The following is a 14,402-nucleotide window of genomic DNA, read 5'->3' on the forward strand; positions in this document are numbered from 1 at the left end:
CTGTCAGGCTTTTCCCAGGGCAGCCTGGCTGAAATGGCCAAATATTCACTCCAGCATCAGGAAAGCCTCACACCAAGACCCTATTATGGACAAGCAGTGTGTGCCCTGCTCTGGCTGCTCCTATTAGTGACTTGTGTGCTGGAGACCATGCATGACTTCCACAATTACACTCCACTTGTACACATAATAAGTATTGCGAGCAGCACAACTTCTGATTCACCTCATGCTTCAATTCCAGGGTTTAGAACTTCAGTCCTTACCCTTTTGAAGGCACATTAAGAGCTGTGAAGCCGAACTCACCCCAGCCCGCCCCGTTTCCCCAGATCCCCTCAGAGCGAAATGGCGCCTGAGGACGAGCCCACGGGTTGCCATAGCAACGGGAAGAGGCGGGGCCGAGGTTGCACGGCAACGGAGAAGGGCGTGGTGCTGCGGGATCACGTGATCTTGTATTTTCCCGCCCTCCCGCGCCCGGCGGCCTTGGACCTCCCCGCTGCCCGTAGGCGCATGACGCCGCTCCGCCCACCCCGGGAAAGCGCTGCTGATTGGTCGGAGGGAGAGGGAGGGGGCGGGGCTTGTGCCACGCAGGCGCAGTGAGAGGGGGGGCTGCAACCCAGTGAGGAGGAGGCAGCGGCGGCGCGCGAGCGGCGGCGGTTGGTGCGCGCGCCAAGATGGTGAGAGGGGGAGCGCGCGCCGCTCCCTCAGGGGAGACCTGGGGGATCCGTGAGGGGCGGGGGGTCCGGCCGGGAGGGGCTCACCCCGCTGAGATAATGCACAGTTAGCTGATCCAGAACGTATTCGATAGGGAAGTGATAGAATAACCAACAGGAAAACCCGTGATCTGACCTCTCAGGAACTGACTATGTGTCTGTGAAACGGCTGATGGCTTGATCGCACCTGGTTATTGGTTGTCTTGTAATGTTTCGAGCTAAGTCACTGATGTTGCTCATTAAACTAATTCACGCGAGTGGTGAATGTGGACTTGAGCTGTGATTGCTGGTTGGAACAGACCAGGAGAAACAAGGACCGGTGGATGAATGCTGCGGCGTATTTTGCATTAATATTGCCTAATGGGTAAAGAAATGGTTGTGGAAAAAGGAAGCGTCATGCACATTGCTTTTAGTAAAGCATTGGGGAGGTGAACCCTCCTGCGGAGCGAGCAGTTACAAACCAAATTTGATCAAATCTTGGGCTGTTTTGCTGTGTGCCTCTCTAGTGAGAGTCGTGCTTGAGGTACTTTGGGAAATTGATGTTTATTTGTCATTGTGACGGTGAGGGCAGTGGGTGCAGTCCTGGGGGGAGCAGCAGCAGCATCCCCTCGGCGGTGCTGGCAGGTGTGTCCGTGTCTGTGCAGCAATCCTGCCTTGGCTTCCTTGAGTTTTTGTTAAGCCAAGCGTTGGTGAGCCGGCTTAGCCCCGATAAACAATCTGAATCTGATGTTACCAAGTGTTTTCCTTCAGATTCCTTCAGGGATTTGTGTTTGTGTGGCTGCGCAGGTGTGAGCAGGAGCATGGCTTGTTTGCTGGGAGAAGCTGGTGAGCCCAGAGGACTAGGAGAAAAGCTTCCTTTACAAAAGAGCATTTCATATAAAATATAACCTCAGCTTTGAAATGCAGCCCTGAATCCTGTTGGGGTTTTTAACTGGGATCTCCTGGGTTAGTGAGAGTGGGTATTAGTGACATTCTGTATGAAATATAACTTTAACTATGAAATGCACCCTGAATTCTGTTGTGTTTTTAAGTATTTTTTAAGGTTTTTTTTCCTGAATGAGTGAGAGTGGGTACTAGGGATATTTCACAGAATGCAGAATGAGTTAGGTTGGAAAAGAACTGTGAAAACATTGAGTTCAACCTGTTTGGGTCAGAGGGACCCTCCCAGAGAAATGATCAGAGGGAGCTAAGGACAAACTTTGACATTTAGGGGATACAAGCAAAATCAGGGAGGCTGTACAGGCAGTGCCTGAGCTGTGCTGTCACAGCAGAGCCTGATTTCCTCTCCAGCTGTCTAGAGGAAGCACAGGGATGAGACTTTGTGCCAGAATTTGGTCAAGGTGGAAATATTTTCAGGAGCAACAACAAACGTGGAGTGTTGGAAGTGAGGAAGCAGAACCACCTATCTGCTTTTTGAGGGAAACCTCACAATGTTGAACACGAGGAGACAGAACTGAGAGCTTAAATAGTGACATTCTGGTTTAAAAGCAGTGATTTGTCTCAGTGCAAGAGCTCTTTAATAGAGCTTTTGATTGGTAATCTTGCACAATTTTTTTATCTGAGGAATTTTTTTAATGAAACCTTGAAATGCAGTTACTTTGGTACAAAGTTCTTGATGCCTTGGGAGTTCACAAATAAGCTGCAGATTTTTAGTAACTTCTTTATCAAGCTGGCATGAATCCTTTGGTGATGGAGGTTGCGTGTATAAAATGTTGCTCAGGAAATGGCAGTGGTTGGCTTGGTGCAGTTCAGAAATTGCAAGTGTAAGGGAAGATAACCTGCATGGCTGCTTGTGAAACAATAATTTCCTTCCTCATCTTCAGTGTGATGACTAATATGTTATCTGAGCATCTCTTCTGAGAGCATGGTGTGCACAGGGGGAAATGGCTGCATGTTTTTGGGTTAAAATATCTGAAACTCTTTCTGTGTGTATGAATCTCAGAACTGCAATCAATATTTTTGTGGGTAAAAATAAACAAGGACAATGTTGTTCTTAAATACTAATAGTAACTCTTATTATGTCAAATGTTTTAATTACTTGATCCCATTTGCTGCCACTCTAAGGGACTCCCTTATTTCTGGGTCTGGAAAATGAAATGTAAAACTGTTAAGTGTATAAGTGTAAAATCTACTTCTGAAGTGCAAAGTTTACTTCCGAAAACTCTGAGAATAATCCCACCTCAGGAGTAGCTAATGAAATACTTCTAGTTAACTATGTTACTTTGAAGAGGAAAATTAAAATAGATAAATGTTCCGTTAATGTGAGTTTTTTAAAAAATATTTGCTTTCCCCCATGTTTTTTTTTGGTTTATATGATGCTCTGAAGCTTTGGACAAGCTCCGTGCAGGCCCTCTTCAGTAGGGTTTATGTACAGATACGTGTGACACAGGGATTTTTTTTTTTGGTCTGTTTCACTTTCTAGAAGGATTTATCTCTCCCTCCCCTCTGCCATTTCCTTTTTGCAGAGTGAATCTCTGGTGGTTTGTGATGTTGCTGAAGACCTGGTGGAGAAACTGAGAAAATTCCGATTTCGCAAAGAGACCAACAATGCTGCCATTATAAGTAAGTTCTGAACATGCCTGACAAAAATGGTCAGAAAATCCTCTCTCCTCTTTTCTTCCCTGTGTGAGGTTGCTGCTGTATCAGGTTAACATGAGCCAGGGAAGTGTTTGTTCTCTGGGCTCGAGCATTTCCAATTCTGCCTGTAATTTTAACAATAAAGTAGTGCTGTTCTTAGGATAAAAGTCTCCATCTGCTTCTAGCAGAGTATTTATATTTAATTATGGCTCAGAGTCTACCACTGTTTGTTAAATGATTTTGGGAAGTCATGGGATACACTGAAGAACAAAAACAAGGACTATAATTGCTGAGTGCTAAAAAGCTTCATGCATCCATTGTATAAATCGATTAAAAAACCTATTGATCTGTGTTTTATTTTGATTTATAGTGAAAATCGACAAGGATAAGCAGTTGGTGGTGCTGGATGAGGAGCATGAGGTTTGTTAAATGAATTGTAAATAAGAGTATCTTCAGCCTGCAATGTATTGTTGTCTCTAAGGTACTGCCTTAGTTTCAAATTGTTATCAAACTCTTAATCTAATTTGGGTCATGAGCTTATTTAAATGCATGGTCACTCTGCATGTAAAGCACAGCACCATTAATAGTGAAACTATGCAGAAGCAATTGAGTTGACTAATTAATTGCACAAAAAAAAAAAAGTTATTTTAAAGCTGTTCTAACGATGTAAAAAGTGTCTTTGGCACCTGCTGGCTTTTTGAAGAGATTTCTGCTGTGTTTCCACGTAGATCTGCACATTTGCCTCTGAGCTGGTCTGCCATCAATTAGAAGCAGGATTGCTAATCCCCTGCAGACTCTAAATTTGATGGGTGGCATAATAAGGTCAGCCCAGTGTGTGGTGTTTCTTAATGGTCCATAGGGCAAAATTAAATCCTTCCCAGGGATTTGAGCATTAACCATAGCTCTTGTTCCCTAGAATGTAGATGTTAATGTAACACTCAAATGTAATGGGGACTCTTTTGTTTGCTGAAGGAGGAAAGACTGAATCTTTCAAACTTTAGATTTATGTACCTTATTTTAACTGACTTCATGGTGTGTGCTTATTTCTGTTTAGCACTAGGGTTGGCAAAGCATGGTAGCTGCCAGCATAGCCAGCTAGAGCCAAAAATGTTTGCTAAACTCATTATGCCTAAAATAGGCATGATTATTCATGCTAACATTAATTCTGTGTTTAGTCATAGGAGTCTTTTGGCACACAATTCTTCCTAAACTGCTGTAGTAATTTGGGAGATCCTTACCAGTTCACTTGTAGGTGAACATCTGCCTTACAGGTGTTTCACTGCCCATTACCCTGCTTTAACCTTCCAGTGCAAGATACTTGCTCAAATATTGCTTGTGTTTAATGTCACCAGGGTATTTCTCCTGACGAGCTAAAGGATGAGCTGCCTGAGAGACAACCTCGATATCCTTCCTCTGCTGCTGCCATTTGGACTTACTCACTCCTGGAAGCTGTTCAAAATGTTGGACTTCACCTTTTTAGGCCAATAATTGCTGTAGTGTGATCTTGCTGATCGTTTATTTGTGAAATAACCCAGGGATCTGTTCTCAGGCTGCACTGAACTGTTGTACCACTTGTTGAAATAATGATTCATTTAAGCCTTTCCTGACATTTTATTTCCTTTTAGACTATATAATGTTTGGGGAAGTAAAGCAAAGCCATGCTGCTGGTAATGTAAAGAAGTGAGTAAAATGTACCAGTTGGTGACTACTTCTAAATATAGGAATCTGCCTGTGTAACTCTGGATCTGTTTTGCTACTTTCTCAGGATGTGGCTGTTGTTGTTTTGCAGCAGTTACTGATTCTGAGATTGCTATGGGCATGTGATCCAGGGAGGAATCCCTGTTTTGAAAAAAAAGGAACAAAAGAGGGTCAAGTAAATTACTCTAACTAACGAAATAAAAGGGGTACTTAAGTTACATGTGAAGAAAATACCTGCCCTATTAGCCTCAAGAGCTGGCTGGCACCATTCCCTGTGCTGTTCTGAATCTTTCCTTTCATGCTCAGTGCAGTGGGAGGCTCTAAAACAGGAGTCCTGGCTAAAACTGTGGTTCAAATTCAGCAGAACACCTGAAACAATGAAGTTCTTGGTCAGCAAAGAAACAATTTGGCTTTCATTAAGCCAGAACCCCATTGGTGGGTGTGGGAAGTCTTTTTACAGAATTGGGAGAGGAATATTTGCAATGAGAGGGTGATTTTTTTAGCTCCGATGTGAAACATTACTACAGAGACAGCCCTCACATTGAGGCAGGGCCAGTTCTGAAAGTCAGATATGGAAGTGAAAACAGAACAGTGAGGTTATTATTGCCAAATTAAAACATCATCTAAAATGCAACACTGACTTGTGCCTACATCAAGCTCTGATAACTGAGGATTTTATCCTACTAAATAATTGATTTCTTAGTTTCTTTAACCTCAGAAAAAACATTTATTGTGTATAGTTACAAGTACCAGCATGAAGATGGAAGAGTTTCCTATCCATTGTGCTTTATCTTCTCCAGCCCAGTTGGTGAGTGAACATTGTGATTGGTAGCTACTGCATGTTGTAAATTTGGGAATATTCTTTTCTAGTGCTTAGTGCTCTCAAGGAGGTTTTCCTGCCTTTGAGGTTCATATTTAGGGCACTTCAGATGTATGATAGAAGAGATTCTCTCTTTTCCACTTCTGAAGGCTGAACTGGAGTGTTGGTTTCCTGCTTAGCTGGCCAAAAAGTGTGTCTGCCTGAATGTGCTCAGCAACCCTCTGAAGGACAGAGCCTGGAGCACTCTGCATCTACTCATAGAGGTTTAGCCTAATTTAACTTGTTTACTCCTCAGATCTTGGGGAATCCTTAAAACATGACCCTGTAAGGCTCAGGAAGTGAGTGGAGGGAGGGCTGGAAGACACTCCCTCTGTTGCTGAGTGATTCTGCTCACCTGTCTCTTGCTGTTCAGACATTAGTGACTGGGAGGGAAGAAATTCCTCGAATCTCAGAAGGACATGGGGAACCTCGTTCTTTCTGAGGATCTTGGAATCCTATTGCTGTCATTCTACCCGTGAAAGTAACAAGACTTTAAGAGGGTTAGAATGGGATTTGAGAGGAGAGTGCTCAGGGGGCCTGGATGTAATGGCAGCAATAGAGGATGCTGTGAGGGGACAGTCTAAAGGGCTGTTACAGCTGTGGGTGAAAAGGAGGAAAAGAGGGTTCCCTAACCCACATCTGAGCATGTGAAAGTGCTGGGGGAACAGACTCTAATCCTGGATCATCCCAAATTTGTAGAGAGCAGTACAGAGCATCCTCTGCTTGTGTCACAGCAACCCTCAACAGCAAATTACCTGGACAGGGCACCATGTAATTTTAATAGAAGCCAAATAACCTGAGTCTTGGGTTTGGGCTTACAGAGTTGAATTGCTCCTGGGCTTCCATCTGTGTTCTGTATTGTAGTAGTGTATCTTGCTGGTATTACTGGATTATCCTTGTTATCCCCTGGAAGAAGATAAACTGATTGCGTTGTTTTTTACCCTTCATTTCTCAGAGCTAGAGTAACTAGGTATAGAAAAGGGCTTAGTAACTACTGAGCATATTCTTCTGTAGTTACCTGAGAATTTTCCTGTGAATGTCTTTAGCTTTCAGTTTGAATTATTTAAAAAACCCCCTACCTTATTTTTGAAGTGTTGCAATCAAAATAACTTAACAAACTCTCTTTTTCCCCCCCATAACTACAGGATGTAAGCCTGAGCAGCAGATGATGTATGCTGGAAGCAAGAATAAGCTTGTACAGACAGCTGAACTCACTAAGGTATAACTGGCCTTTGAAATAACTCCCCTTTCACTGTAGGTTGTTTTGTCCTGCTTGAACCAATGGCAAGAAGGGTTTTGTGAGAGTTGGTGATTACAGTGAGCAGAGTGTGATTTAGGAAGACTGAAGGAGGAGTATGTGTGGAGATTCCTGTACCCTAAAACACCAGCTGGAACAGTGTTCTCTAAAACAAAAATATCCCTCAGTAGGATGGACATCTTTGCTGTGGGGGAGGAATTTACTGATGGGAAGAATAGACTGAAGCCTCAGTGGGGTGTGGAACAGATCGGTTTAGCTGGTTCCTGGGGCTGGATGCTTGCAGAACAGCCTGCAGAGTAAGTAACATGTGCCAAGTGATGAACAATTTCTTCCTGTGTTGGGTTCTTCCAGTACTGACACCAGAAGAAATCACTGCATTCACTAGGCCTGGCTGTGTGTATATTCTAGAAAAGAGGTATCACCTGTTTTTTATTTTGGAGATCTTTGAAATCTTGGCTTAATTGGCACCTAGACTTCTTTTTGCCTCAAGCAGTGAAGCTTAATAGAGTCAGTAGCTGCTTCAGATTTTCATACCATGTGAAATGACTTCAGCACTTCCCACAGCACTGTTGCCTTTAGGTCTTCCTTATCCTGCTGAGCCCTTTAACATCCCAGTAAAAATGTCAGCTGGGCCAGTAAGAGAACTGTGAATTCATAGAATCATAGAATGGCTTGGGTTGGAAGAGACCTTCATGTTCATTTGTTCAAACCCCCTGCCAAGGGCAGGGACACCTCCCACACCTCCCACTCCAAGCTCCATCCAGCTTCTGTCTCTTCCAGCTGTACCTTGTAAGAAAAGACACCTCTGTTTTAAATTAGACCTCAAGTTGACAGGAGTCAATAGGAAGGCAGCAGAAGATGGTGGAAACAGTCAGCACAGCCCCAAGGAATATTTTTTTTTGATCTGTTGAAACTGCATCTTGGCAGCCTGATAACTGTAATAGAAATGAGGAAGACAGTTTTCAGTAAGCAAGAGGAAAGGGTTGGTGAGAAGAAGGTGAAAGCCTGGGAAGTAGCTCAGTTGGAGTTCCTGTCATTTCTGAAATGGGAGAAATTCAGCCTAAATGGGTTTTGAATGCAAGTCCAGGACTGGGTGTAGAGGTTCATGATCATTCATCTTTCTTCTGAAGCCTAAGAACACAGGCTGTCCCCAGTTGGGGTTGCCTGCTTGCTCTTCAAATGTACTTTATTCTTGCTACTTGCTGAGCTGTGTTTCATTTTAACTCATGCTGTGACTTCCTCCTGGTGTGATTTTTGCTCATGACTCAGCTGAGTTCTCTCATCGGTTTCCAGTGACTTTAGCTTGGCTCCTGTTAAGCTTTTCTGTTCTTGTAACGCTGATTTTTGGGGTTTCTCCATTTTGAAGGCACGTGAATTTGTAAAATTGCCTGAATTTTGTCTTTGGGCATCTCGTGGACTCCAGTAATCAATGCATAATTAACATAGTTTCTGTTCAGACTATTAAAAAAAAAAAACCCAAACCCTAACCAGTTACTTGCCCACATGGAATGTCAAGAGTATATTGGTGTTTTGGACCTTGTTTTCTGCTTCAAGGCTGCTTTAAAGGTTCATTAAAGATTTCACAGAGCTTTGGGTTAGTAGTTTTTAGGTTGTTTGGGGAGTTTTGCCCAGAGAAGCTGTGGCTCCCCCATCCCTGGAAATGTTGCAGGTCAGATTGGATGGGGCTTGGAGCACCCTGGGATAGTGGAAGGTGTCCCTGCCCATGGCAGGGGATTGATTTGAACTAGATGGTCTTTAAGGTCCCTTGCAACCCAAACCATTCTATGCTTTTAGGATTTTGTTGGGGTTTTTTCCCAAGTTTTCTATTTTGAGCTATTTTACAGGTAAAACAATATGATGCTGCATAGTATGAATTTATTTCAGTTCAAAGAAAAAATAACTGTGTGTTGTACTGAGCAAAACTGCTGAACTTTGAGCTTAAATCAACCCAGATATGAAATTAATTTGTATTCTTCAAAATACCATCTTGCTGAGATAATACTTGTGAGATGGGGCCACTTCAGGGTTATTATAAAATGTAGTACATGTGCTTTTCTCATATTCTTAAGGGACAAGAGTGAAGCCTAGTAATAGCAATTATGAGATTCTTCTTCAAGTTATTGATGATTTTTGCCACTTAGTCTTGTGTATTTTCCTCTGATCTGATGCTTTCAAGAAAGCACCTGAAAATTGTAGGTTGGTGAGTGGTTTATTGCAGCTCAGACAACGTGTGGAAAAGGTGCTGCTTGCGTTGTGTGCTTGTCCCTTTCCAGCCCCATCCCTCAGGAATTGATGCAATGCCATTTTGTTTAGGTATTCGAAATCAGAAATACAGAAGACCTAACTGAAGAATGGCTGCGTGAGAAACTGGGCTTCTTCCACTAAGGAAAACCTCTGTTCTAAGTATTTATGTACCCTCCTGGTGATACTGGAACCAGACATGAATACTTACATCCAAGCAATGCACTGTATTCACAGCTGTCTCCTGCAGTATCTCTCTTGTGCAGAGTTTGTGCAAAGAATAGCAGGTCTGTCTCCTTGAAGTAACAAATCTTTGCAGGTGTTTCCTTATTTGTACCTGCTAAAAGGGAATACTCCTCTGCAGGGACTCCTTTTGCACTCCTGTGACTAATATTTCTGTAACTAAAATAGTTCAGTTCTGGATTTATAACTGTGTACAAACATCATTTGGAAGCTGACGCTAACTTTTTCTGAGCTACAAATGCATCCTTATGACACATATTAGCCATTTATATGCAGAATTTATGTACTGTCACTTACCAGATTTTTTTGACTTAATGTCTTCTCAGTTTTGAAAACTACTCCCTGGAAGCATTTGTTTGGTATTAAATAGTCAAAATCCTCGTACAGCAAATCCATCCATTTATCTTCCCATCGAGTCGATGTGAACTGTCTCAAATTCTTGGAACTAATTTTTGTCGTTCCAGTAATTCCTCAGTTGCCTGAGTCAATCTTTCTAAATTTCAGGGCAAAGCTTTGACTGTCCAGTTCTCATGCTAATACAGTCTCACAGGAACTAGCTGATAACCAAGGGCTGAACTACAACTCTGGTTCCTCTTGTACCAGATTTCTTCTTGCATCTCTATTCTGACACTGTTGAGAAGTTTACCTCTGCTCATTTCCTGTTATCTGAACACCTGGTGATACTGTGTGCCTTTCATTTGTTAGCTTTAAAAGGACTTGAGAATTTTACACTGCCACTTCTTACAAATTTGGTAAAAACTTTGTTAAAGAATCCAAGTAATATTTGTTCCTAGTGCCTCGTGCTGCAGTTGACATCTGTTAAAACAAAAAGCCAACCTCATTTTCTTTGAAATTCCAATCATCTGCTCCATTTGTAGGAGTCAGGAGGTTAAAGCATTTCATGATAATGAACAATTTATATCTCTTTTGTTACAAAAGTTGGCCACACGTAGCTTTTGAGTACTTTAATTACAACCTCTAACTTTCTTAACAGTTTTTGGTCAAAATTACATTCCAGATGAAGCTTTTGCATAAGTGATCATTTGATTTTCATCTACTTAACAGTTCATCTCTTTGAAACAGCAGATCTAATGTGAAAATAGTATTTAACTTTTATAAATGACCAGTCTTTTTACAGGTCTGTTTTCTATTGAATAGAGTAGTTGTCTGATGTGGGACACGTTCAGCCCGTGCTGTGGCAGGAGGAGCACTCATGGGACAGACTCTCCCTACCTTGCTCGTGAGTGTTTGTTGTGCTACTGAACGAGTGTCTGCGTAAGAGCAGCTTCCTGTTGATAACATACCTTAAAATACAGCTGCCCCAACCAATCTGCTCGCTGGGAAGGAATGCAGTGTTAAATTTGGAGGCCAGTATTTCATGCTGTGAAACCTTTGCTGCAAGTGGGGTTATTTTTCATTAGTCAACATAGGCTGTGTTAGTGTTAAAACACTTAATTCCTGCGAGATCACAAGGAATTAATTTGCAAAGGTCTTCAGTGTTGGTAAATCTCTTCCTAGTTTGATGTTATTGCTCATTTATTTGTATATAAATCTGACTTGAGAGGAGCTTTTCCAAATACATGTTGGAATGATCCAATTAAATTGATCTTTTGGTGCGGGAGAGAAGTGCTTGTAATTAAATTTCTGTGTTAACGTACTGAACTGGAAAAACAATTTCATTTCCCTGGACGAAGAAATGTTGATTATGAAACTGTTGCTTGATCATTCTGTACTGCAGATCAATAAAAACAATGTCTTTTGTGACAAGCATTGTATAAATAAGACTTTGGCTTAAAGGATAGTGTCATTCCAAGCATGAGTCTGGAAACAGCAAGAATCCCTTTTGAGGTTTTTTTTGGGATTGTACTAAAGGTGAGGCATGTCAAAGTACAGTGTGGGCGAGAGGGAAGCTGCTGCTTGGAATGTTCAGCTTGATTTGCAGTGGGGAAAAACTGGATTAATCATATCTTGTACTTTGTACACTGGTGGGCTGCCAGCAGCCAACTGCTGCCTGCACAGGTCTGCAAAAAAATAACTGTACAAGAGGCCTGTATCAGGAGGGAAGGGAGGAGCTGCTGCATGACATGATCGAATTTGACCTTTCATCTCTGGATTGCTCCACCTTCTGCCAAGAAAACCTTGCTCCTTACAGCCGAATCTTCAGCCAAGTTCTTCCACTTGACATGTTCTCGTGCCTCACTTAAGCACTTTCTGCCTTGGGTGCTGCCCCTCCAGCTTTGCAGGGAGCAAACAGATCCTCATGAGAGCGTTGAAGCCCAGTTTCTCCTGAAAGGTGCTCTTGATGCTGCTCAGAGCACACCAGTATTACTCTTCAGCCAGCCCTGCCTGGCAGCTGTTCCTCCCTCCCCTGGCTGAGCTGTGGAAGCAGCTGCAGGTTCTGGGAGGATGAGTGTGCAGAGGGTGTTTGCTGTTCCAGCCTTGTTTGTGTTCTACTTGGTCTTAATGCAGTGTTTTGACACAACTGGCTGCTGCTAATTGTCCTGGGCTCTTGAGATGCAGGTAGTGCTAGCACTTGATTAAACAAAGACATTATTATGTCCAGGTCTTTCCTGCACAAATAATCCTTGTTTTAATAATTCCTTTCCCCACCTTATCTGTAGAACTGTGTGTTCTGTGCTGCTGCCCCCATAGGCTCAGTGGGAGGCAGATGAGTCCACGTTCAGGCCAGTATGTTCCAGCTGGGCTTTGCTGGTGAGTTGCCCATCTGTAATCACACATTTCTCTTGAATTTTCAGACCTCTAAAGAGACAACTAAAGGACAACATAAATTAGCCTAGGGGAGCCTTTGTAGCTAAAGGTCTGAGAGTCAGCATTTTCCATTGGGAGCTCCTATTTTTCAGGAGTTAGTAAGTTGGCCATAAAATCCTTGGTCTGGAGTTAAAGGTCTCTCTGAGGGAGACTTCTGCCACAATTAATCAGGTTTGCTTTAAATATTGACTAGATGGCTGGGATACAGCTCTTGTAATCCTATTCATTGATGATAAGCTGAATTAAAGCATGAGTTTGCATGTCAGCCCATAAAATAGATTTGTAGTGTTTTGAATATTTTTAACAAAATAATGTAAATGCTGGTATTTGATGGTTTAAGTGTATTTCTAGTATCATCAATACTGTTCTGATCTTTTAAAGGAGGCAATAATGCAGGTGTTGACACCTTTTTCACTTCTCCAAAGGAGCATCTTTGCATTTGTACCAGGATTCCATTTTTGTATCTTTAACTGTAAAATAGCTGGTCCAGAAATGATGTGAAACTGATGACAGGGGTCTGACTCAAACAGGCAGAAGCAAGAGAATTGAATTCCTTACTTTAGTGCATTCCAAAAATAACCATCATGAACATTTTTTTATATATACATGTAGTGGCTATGAAATGGAGCCGTGGAGGGACATGAGAAGGGGCTCAGTGAAACTCTTGTGTTTGTTCTATGGTTCAGACTCGTTGTCTTAAAAGGTGTGAGAGGTTCACAGCCAGATTTGAGAATTTGGCAGTTCCATGAAAATACCAATAACAACTTCCATATGCTGTTTAGTCTCTGCTACTTCACATTGCATGTTTACTTTAAACCAAATCTTTTTTTGCTAAGCATGGTGCTTGTATTGGTTTAAATAAAATGTTTCATTAAGAGGTTGTGTTGCCTTGTTTTAATTGCAAAGTGGTTCCTGTGTGACAGGGAATATCTGGTAATGCTTGGTATGACCTTCCTCCTTTTCTCATCTTCCTGGAGATTGGACTTGCAGCATGTCTTCACTCTCGACTGCTCCCTCATTTGTTATTGTACCTAAAATAATTCCTGTTTCTATCTGCTGTGATGGGGAGGAGAGGAGCTGTTGGAATACTGCAAAGCTGTGCTCTGCTGCTTTGCACCTTTGTGTCACAGACCTCCCACTGCCTCCAGATGAGGTGCAAGGCAGCCTGGAATATCACATAAACTTCCCTGTTCCACCTCTCCCACAAGGCTCCTGGCAGAACCTGGAGCTGTGGAATACAATACAGAGTGCAGGTGTCCCCTGAACAGTGTCGGTGTAAAGGAGACCCCAAGGCTTGAAGGAGACAGAGGAACTCAGTATTTTTAACTTCCCACAGTTGTTGGCTCATCTCTTTCCTGCCCAAGAGACCACTGCATTAATTTGATCTAAGCCCTCCTTTTCTGCCTTCTTGCTGTTTCATCCTGTCATGATCTTTGGAGACTTTGATTCCTCTGTTATTGTAAAAACTGACAAATATAATCCAAGGAATTCAGTACCTGACATAGATTGTTTCTGCCAACACCAAAGAAGAGCATTAAGAGACCACAGATTAGACATGACAGAACTAAACCCCTTTGCTCCCAGGTGAGAGAGCTCTGTGAAGGTGAAAATGCACAGCTGCTTCAGCACATCTGGCTCCTGAATGGCATCTCAGTCACTGAGAGACAAAACCTTGCTTGGAGCAGCCTGGGATAGTGGAAGGTGTCCCTGCTATGGCAGGGCGTGGAACAAGATGATCTTTAAGGTCTTTTCCAACCCAAACAATTCTGGGATTCCATGATTCTAAGTTGACATCTGTGTAAACTTGGGCACTGTTCCCCTCCCAGGTCTTGCAGGCTTTTTTCCATGTCTCCTGTTCCTTTGGGTGCTGTTAGGATGCTGTGATCCCGTGTGGATAACGGGCTGTTATCCAATGCAGTGTGTGTGTGTGCAGCATCCCGTGCAGCCTCTGTCCAACCTCCCTGTCTTTTCTCTTGCCATGAAGTGAGGGGGAATGATTTCGATGCATTTGCATAGATGTGGTTAATCAGAGTGGCCCATTGTGTCCCAC

At 42.7% G+C, this 14,402-nt stretch overlaps 1 protein-coding gene across 1 annotated transcript; it reads left to right on the forward strand.

The window, feature by feature from the left end:
* Positions 1-470: 470 nt before the first annotated feature.
* GMFB (glia maturation factor beta) lies at positions 471-13,229 on the forward strand. The gene is made up of 7 exons (XM_014871455.2): positions 471-671; positions 3,173-3,269; positions 3,655-3,704; positions 4,637-4,686; positions 5,708-5,790; positions 6,987-7,060; positions 9,413-13,229. The coding sequence occupies exons 1-7, from the start codon at positions 669-671 to the stop codon at positions 9,482-9,484; spliced, it is 429 nt and encodes a 142-aa protein (XP_014726941.1). The 5' UTR covers positions 471-668; the 3' UTR covers positions 9,485-13,229.
* Positions 13,230-14,402: the final 1,173 nt, after the last annotated feature.

The sequence above is a fragment of the Sturnus vulgaris genome, chromosome 6 (genome assembly GCF_052056855.1).
Source record: "Sturnus vulgaris isolate bStuVul1 chromosome 6, bStuVul1.hap1, whole genome shotgun sequence".
Classification (NCBI taxonomy): domain Eukaryota; kingdom Metazoa; phylum Chordata; class Aves; order Passeriformes; family Sturnidae; genus Sturnus; species Sturnus vulgaris.

Bases quoted from the DNA above. Each gene is read 5' to 3' on its own strand.
- GMFB (XM_014871455.2), top strand. The intron at 4,687-5,707 runs ATATCCTTCCTC...CTCAGAAAAAAC, and splicing joins CTGCCTGAGAGACAACCTCG to ATTTATTGTGTATAGTTACA. The intron at 5,791-6,986 runs GTGAGTGAACAT...CCATAACTACAG, and splicing joins TATCTTCTCCAGCCCAGTTG to GATGTAAGCCTGAGCAGCAG.